The 7901-nt window shown below is 40.0% G+C and overlaps 2 protein-coding genes across 2 annotated transcripts in view; both read right to left on the reverse strand.

Annotated features, from left to right (window-relative positions):
- The window catches only part of LLPH (LLP homolog, long-term synaptic facilitation factor), a 5049-nt gene extending 4861 nt beyond the window's left edge, over positions 1-188 (reverse strand). Inside the window, exon 1 of the mRNA XM_057377235.1 lies at positions 117-188. The gene's annotated coding sequence lies outside the window, so the exon portion shown is untranslated. The remainder of the gene's footprint in view (positions 1-116) is intronic.
- Positions 189-426: 238 nt separating this feature from the next.
- On the reverse strand, positions 427-7493 carry TMBIM4 (transmembrane BAX inhibitor motif containing 4). Its single transcript, XM_057377246.1, has 7 exons — positions 7375-7493; positions 5962-6070; positions 4670-4775; positions 3526-3559; positions 2457-2574; positions 1940-1985; positions 427-1287 (listed from the first exon to the last, which is right to left on the reverse strand). The coding sequence occupies exons 1-7, from the start codon at positions 7466-7468 to the stop codon at positions 1081-1083; spliced, it is 714 nt and encodes a 237-aa protein (XP_057233229.1). The 5' UTR covers positions 7469-7493; the 3' UTR covers positions 427-1080.
- Between the last annotated feature and the right edge of the window lie 408 nt (positions 7494-7901).

Consider the following 7901-nt stretch of genomic DNA (forward strand, 5'->3'; position numbering starts at 1 on the left):
GCCGCGCGCACACACACACACGGGCCGCGCGCACACACACACACGGGCCGCACACACACACACACACGGGCCGCGCACACACACAAGGGCCGCGCGCACACACAAGGGCCACTCACCGGCCGCGCACGAGGCCCCGCGTACACTCGCCTCAGACCACGCCGTCCGTCCGCGCATGCGCGAGCCCACGCGCCCGGCCTCCCGCGGGGGCAGACGGGCCGTACCGTAACTCTCCGAGCGAGCGCGCATCGCCAGGGGAAGCGAGCCGTAACAATCCCGCACCAAGACAAGCAAGAAAGCCTTTCCAAATCGTTTTCACGCTGCCTGCCCCTCCAGCATCTCCACAGCGCGGGAAGCAGCCACAGGCACAGTACCGCTACCCTGCCAGCGGCGTTCATTCTCAGCACCCCGAAGTTCTTCAGCCTCTACTGCAAGAACAGACTAAACGTTTTCCAGTTTTTATTGACACACAATGACCCKTAACATACACAATTGGATAGAATACCAGAATCAATCTCAAAATGATTTTTCAGAACACTGAAAGACAGGCAATAAATAATACTAAAATGAAGAACATTCCCTTTAATTAACAACCCCACACCCTTCATAGTGACAGCTCTTAACAAGGACAGAGTATCTCTGACAGAGACAACATTCCATTTTACCAAACAAAAACTAGAAAAAATTCTGCTTAGTAAAACATTGCATAATGGCAAACTCATGCTACCCTTATGTGGTACACAAATGCATGATCAATCCCAAAGGAAACATTCTCAGCAGCTACAGAACAGCAGGGAAGCCTTTTCTGGAGCAATCAGGAATTGGCAAAATTTAAATTATGTCAATTGTAAATTAAGTGATTAAAAAGGTGACTGTAATAACGACAGCATGTTAACTACATAAAATACATGGTCTGGAGAAGAACTGGAGTTACGTAAAAAGCCTTTTTTCCCCTAAGCATGTTTCAATATTCATTGAATGCAAACATAATAGAGTCAGTCTTCAGAAGGCAGAGCTACYGAGTTTGCAGATCATCCAAATGCTTATCTTCAATTTTCTGTAATCAAATCACACCACTTTTGACTATTTTTTATTAAATGCTTCCAGTACACGCAGCAGGTGGAAGAACAGATTGATGATGTCCAAGTAGAGGTTGATTGCAGCCAGTATGTACTCTTCAGGGGACAATTTGTGCATCAGCAAATGAGTGTCATAAATAATAAATCCACAGAACAGAAGAGCTCCAGCAGCAGCAAACACCAACTCTATTGTCTCACTATAGAAAAACAGCTGGAAGCAGACAAAACACGAAAAACATACTTGTGAATTTCATTTTAAAAAAAATATTAAAATCCCTGCATAATGATATGCCACATTTATAACAGTCTTTCTACTGTTATGTACACAGAGCCACCATATTATGACCACATTTCAATGTTCTTATTCCATACAATCCTCAGGCAGACAATCTCTAAATGAGTAAACGCACCTCCACTTAAGAGGGAGGAAGTTCTGGTCTCCAGAATAGTAACAGCAGAACAACAAAAAAACCAAAACACAATTAAATCCCAAATCTCCTTTACATTCTCTTTATCAAGTAGTGGATTTCAATGAATAAATTTTGTCAATCATCCCAAATATCCCTTTTATGTTGGCAAGAAAGCCCCCAACAAAAATCTAAATTGTTAATGCATGGTTAAAGATCACCAGCATGATCTAGAACAGTAATGGATCTGGTCAGGAATTTTCTTTCATTAAACTATATTGTGCTGTTACAATAAAAGTTAGGGAAAGGTCAGGCTCTGAGCGACCTCGTCTTAATGCAAGGTGTGCCTGCCCATGGCAGGGGTGTTGGAACTAGATGATCTTTAAGGTGGCACCCAACCCACACCATTCCATGATTCTATGAATATCTTTTAACTGTTAATACAAGCTATCTTACCCTCAAGAAACCCGAGAAGATTAAAATCCACAAACAAGCGAAGAGGCTGAAAGAAAATAAATTAAACTGTGACCAACAGTATAATTCCTTTAAGACTTAAAATATCCTCCCCTCTTATARAATCTCTTCACAATATATTTGGCAAGTGAATGTCTGAAATTCCTGGATGCCAACTGGTCATCTGGTGTCAGCAGTAAAAGTTTTATAAACCTGTCAAAAGTTATGTTCTAACTTTAATGTTTTTTTAAATATTTGAAACACCTGCCTTCTTTCTCAGTGAAAAATCCAAGTAAACTAGTTTTCTAATTGTTTTAAGACTCATAATCACTGAAAAGAATTTAGCAAGAGATCAGAACGGGGTAAAATCAATAATTTTAAATAACCCTCACCCTTCCCTTGAAGTTGAGGTTCTGTTRACCTGTACTACTTATCATACCTGCAAAGCTCACTTTAAGAAAGAAAAAAATCACCTTAATAAAAATCAAAATTTGTACAAATCAGCAATGTGACAACATACCCTGCTCCAAACTTGCTGAAGTCCCTCTTTGACTGCAAGGTATATGCAGTCAATCCAAGAAATACAGCAGTAGTAAGTATAAAGGCTTGCAAGACGATGGAGACATCATAGAAACTCACTATAACAGAAAAAGTAATCTGTCAATTAAAGAACACTACACTTTGTATTTGCTGGTTTATCTTTTGAGGAAATAATCATTTAAACTTTCAGAAGGAAAGAAAAATCTTAACTGTGAACAAAATTAAGTAAATTATGTCCGAAGCTGTCTTTGCATTTCAAATTTGTGATCACAGAACTAAGGGACCTTGCACTAGCTAGGTTTGACAATTACTTTATAGCTGTAGTTTCTCAACTGGAAATAATAGGTCTTCCCTACACACAATTACAAAAACACCAACAAAACAAAAAAAAATATTTTAAGCATAGATAACAGAGATCTTAAGAAAAAAACTATCTGAATTTTTCATGATATTGAAACAAGGGGGAAAATAAAACAATCCTCTATAAAGGCTTAATGTTTTGATTAGGGGACAGGATGGGAAAGATAGCAGAAACAAGTGCAACCTTATTCTTCCCCTCTGTCCTCCTCAATCTTTTCTTTCCCCAAATCAGGAGAATATAAGTCACAATGAAGAGGTTTCATCTTATGCTGGAAGCCATAATTCAAAATTATGCCATGACTKGACCGCACACTGCCTCATTTCAACCCTGACCATGTAGTACAGAACTCTCCAATTTGAAGAAATTGAAGGGGCAGATAGGAATATTTCAACTTGAAGATCAACTCTGCTGAGAGCTGCCTTATGAAAAAGAATATTTTTAGCCATACTAAAAGAATGGATTCCCCAACTCATTTCTTACTTCAAGTTTATACAGGTTCATTTCTGAATCAGAATCCAGYTTTCTCCCTTGTGCCCCTGTTTTTTGCTAAACTCTTTTCACTGTCATTAAAACTTTTAAACAGAATTCATTATCATTTTAATCACATTTAGAAATCCCTAATGGCAATTAGTACAACATAATAGATTCCTTTYCCAAGTTCTTTGTGGAATCAGGCAATACTATTTACCTGTAATGGCAACTGTCAGTGCTTCCAGTAGTGTCTAAAAATGCAAAACCAAAAAATTAGAAGGGTAAGGAAAAATCAAACCATAAAACATTTACATGGAGGTTTCACATGCAATGACTCCCATTCTGTTACACAATCCCAGCATGTATTATATTAGGTCTCCTGTTAAATCTTTGATATGAAAACATGTTTAATTTTCAACAAGAAAATGGCAATCACACTGTCTTACTGTGTTGGAAGTTGTGTTACATAAAAAGAGTACAATAYAAAGTGAAAATGAGAGAGAGACTTCTCCTGTAGAAAAATACCATTTTCATTTTCTACTGTAAGCACACAGCATTAATGTTACACTTCTYACACACTATTGAAGAGCCTATAACCCTTTTAGTATCTTGAGACAGCTAAGAGTGTCTGCATCAGCTTCCTTTCCACACTTAACATTTAAACAATCTGTTTACTTACACAGCAAAGCTGTCTTCCTGTTTTATTACAAACACAATTTAAGCAATTCTTAAAGCATTGAATTCTAATTGAGCTACTGTTACTTCTTTTCAGAAGACTGATTTGCTACATAATCCAAAATATCCAAGAGCAACTATTTGACTGGATCTACACACTCACAACATTAGGCAGAAGACTGAAATTTGAGACTGCTCTGACTGACCTGCCTGTGCTGGAAACGTGCTCAGAATTTAGCACCAAAAAGACAACAATTGAAGAAATAAACACAGATGGCTGGTTTGGGTCTCTGCTGGACACCRTCTATAAAACAATTTAGGTAACAGGAATGCCTCCTCCTTTCCTACTGAGCAGTTCCGTAGAAAAAATCCCTAACATCAACAGAACAATGAGAGCAAGTAGATTTCTATACACACATAAAAACCCTTGCTCAAACTGATCCAAATTCTAACACTCTTTCTAAAAAGATGCTGAAGAGGCTGCTGTTTAGGAAAAACCCATGGACAGAATCTCCGAAGAGTTAACTCAGATCTTTATAAATACATAGGCTATCTTTCAAGGAATACAAGAAAAACAAATTACATACCCAGAGTTTCAAAGGAATTAATTACAATGCAAGATATTCTAGGAACTACGAAATTGAATTAATTAATCAATTAATAATGTAATTGAATTAAATACTTACAAACCCAAAGAGCAAGTATAAATTAACAGGGTGCTGGTGTCTGTAGAGGGTCAGTGCTATGATTACAGCCAGAGATCCAAATCCAGATATCAAAAGCAAGGCAGGCCTGTAAAATTGCATATAAAAAAAAAAGTAATCAAACTTCAATATCTGGAAGACAATAAAACAGTTTATATAAACCCAAGTTTTTAAGCGATCACCTAGAAAAATAAATCCAATGTAAATGTAACACAAGTGTACAATAAAATTGTTCTAAAACATACTACTACAGATAATCAGCTAAAAATAGTACAATCACAAGTAAAGGCAACTTTTTCATACTAAAGCTAAAGATTGCCCAGGAATCTGTTACCTGGAAATTAACACATACAAAGAAGAAAATCCAGCTGTACAAAGTAACAGTTTTAAAGTAATATTTTGAGTGTTGTGAACTCCACATTCAGAGAGCTATTTTTCRTAAGCACCTGAATGCAACAAAATGGGCACTAACTGCCCAAAGAAAATCAGTASTGGCCAATAAGCATTGCTAATTCATACAAGTAGCCCTCCAAGAAAAAAACAMGACCAACAGCAAACAAAAAATCAGAACAGTTCTAAGTAAGCAGGACAATTTTAAATTATCAGATTTAAGTAGAAAACTGTAGTTTTACAACCTCTGTTGTATACACCATAGCTTATACAGAAAATGAAACTTTCATGCAGTGTTTGATCCTCCTTTTTTATCTGGGCTTTGAAGTGAAAGTAGAAGTCCACAAGTGCACTTGGAGGAAAACAGAAACTAGATTCAGTGCTCTCCTCCTTTCCCAGTTGTTCTTTTCCCTAGCCTGTTCACCACAGTTTGGATTCTGAGACTTGTTGTTTTACCATGAAAATCTGAGAGGCAAAAATAAGCAAGCCCACAGGAATTTAAGCACACTAATCTTGGGGAGGGGGCGGAGGGGCTAAGGGGAAAAAGAAGATGGGAGGAAGGAAGAAGAATAATTCGATTCTGCTTTTTGGAACAGGCACCTATAAACTATGCATTCCAAAGAGATTCTAAAAGTACTTAAGAGTATAAAACCACAAGTGACAGTAATTGAGATTTTTGCAACTCATGTAAAAATCTGCATAGCATAAATATTAAAATAAGCACTATTAATAAAACATTTACTAAAATGAATAACACCACCAAAAATACTAGTTTTCATACTAAACCAAGGAGAAAAATGATGAGGAGGACTGAAGTATAGTCACAAGTTACATAAATTATATTTAACACATGTTAAACAGCTACATTTCACCTTAGTATTTACCTCTCATGAACAAATGCCTGCACTCCAGTAGAGTATAGGAAAATTGCAGATGTGACTGTGGTCAATAGAACTTGAATGGAAAGAATGCTGTAGACTTTTCGTAGAAATGCTAGAATAAGGAAAATAAAAAATGAAATAATTTTTTACCTAGACTTACAAAGTTCAAYAGTAAATCAGATGCAAGTTTTCATTTTCATAAAGAACCATTATAAAGCCATAGTGAAAAAGTGAAGTAGCAAAAAGCCATTTTACTTTAAAACAACTGACATAGTATTACAGCAAAATTACATTTATTCCTGAATTACCTCCTACAAGAAACTGAATTACCTCCTTGCAGCAGGTAAAATACACTTGCAAGCCATGAGGGACTGAGGCATCCTTTGTTATAATAAACTGACCAAATCTAGAAGTAGCCTCCTAGCTTGCAAAGYCTTCCCCTCCCCATTACTAAGTGCATCAGCAATTTTGCTAATGACATCATCTGTTTTGTACCTCCTGTGACACCCTTTATTGTTCAAACAAGGTAAAAACTCTATTTTAGTAGGAAGAGGTCTCCTGATTATCAGAAATAGGTAATAAAAATTTCACAGCACAAAGCCATTTTTATTCCAAAATGTATCCAGTAACACCATTTCACTAAGGGTAACTGATTAGAGACATTCTACAACAGTACTCAATTGAGAGCTTCACATGAACAGCAAAGCAGGATTTCATGGGCATTACTATGACCTCTTAGCATGCCAAATGCCTCAGCAGAAGAGACAATAATTTTAACACCTCACAGAAGAAATTCAAATCCTTTAGTCTCATGGTTAAACTTCTGCAATTAGAACCACTAATTCTAGTATTTATGAATCAATAAGGTTGGAAAAGACCTCTGAGATCATCAAGTCCAACCTATGACCGAAAGCCACCCTGTCAGACACACCATGGCATCAGCTGCCACGTCCAGGCTTTCCTTAAACACCTCCAGGGAGGTAGACTCTGCAGGGACTATGCATCTCATGTAGCATGTGTTGTCTTCAACATTCATCACCCTGGACAGAACCAAGTCTGAATCTACGCCAGGTACCGGGTACACCGGGCAATCCGTGTCAGAAGAAGACATTCCCCCTTCACGGTTTAACGGCAAAGCMTTTTGCCGGCCGCGCTCCCGCACCCTTGATGCTTAACCTGGACTATGTAGCGCCCTGGCTCCGCACTCACAACCTTACCAGGTTGAAACACTGCGCAGAAGCTGACAAGGCTCTGCTCAAGGCCAGAGGCGCCCGGGGTATCACAGGGGCACCCGCTGGGAGCGAGAGGCGCGGCACTCCCCGACACCACGACAGYGGGGCAACGCGGACCTGTCCGCAAGCGCTGGGGGAGCTGAAGCGGGGCCGTGCGGCTCTCCCACCCACCCGCACTCCCTACCCATGCGGATGTGGACGCTGGCCGAGGCCACGTTGCTGCCATAGTTGAAGTCATCCTCGATGGAGCTCCGCGGGTAACGCTGCTCCGCCGCCATGGCCGCCGCCCGTCTCCGCTTCCGGGAGGCGCGGCCGGGCAGCGCAGGGCGCCCCGCCGAGCGGCCGAGCGCATCGATCGCGGGCTCTGTTCTTTTCCCCAGCGCTGTGTGCTGCCTGCGCCTCRTTTCGCGCGGATCGCTGTGGAGACGAAATTGCAGGGGATGAAAAAGCCCAGTCCTTTAGCTGTCTTTCAGCTTTAATTCGCGTCTGCCTGCTGTCCAGGCTGTGCTCCAGCAGGCTGGGCTGTGCAGAGCTGCAGACACGTACCCACGTTCAGCGGTACCTAACGGGGTCATGCCCCCATCACTATGTATCCCATAGAGATAAGCTTCGCTTTTAGAAATCTTCAGTGCAAAGCAGGATTTTATCACGGTGTTCTCCTAGTTTCGTGTCCCGTCCTCCAAACACAAACTCTGACTGAGCAGAAAGCAA

This window comes from Malurus melanocephalus, unplaced genomic scaffold, assembly GCF_030028575.1.
Source record: "Malurus melanocephalus ecotype Western Australia unplaced genomic scaffold, MMel_1.1 scaffold_10, whole genome shotgun sequence".
Classification (NCBI taxonomy): Eukaryota; Metazoa; Chordata; class Aves; order Passeriformes; family Maluridae; genus Malurus; species Malurus melanocephalus.

Excerpts from the sequence above, each read along its gene's own strand:
- TMBIM4 (XM_057377246.1), bottom strand. The coding sequence starts at position 7,468 with ATGGCGGCGGAGCAGCGTTACCCGCGGAGCTCCATCGAGGATGACTTC. Across the intron at positions 4,776-5,961 it reads CAGGCATTTGTTCATGAGAG|GCCTGCCTTGCTTTTGATAT; the intron begins GTAAATACTAAG and ends GCAATTTTACAG. Across the intron at positions 1,986-2,456 it reads TTCAGCAAGTTTGGAGCAGG|CCTCTTCGCTTGTTTGTGGA; the intron begins GTATGTTGTCAC and ends ATTTTCTTTCAG.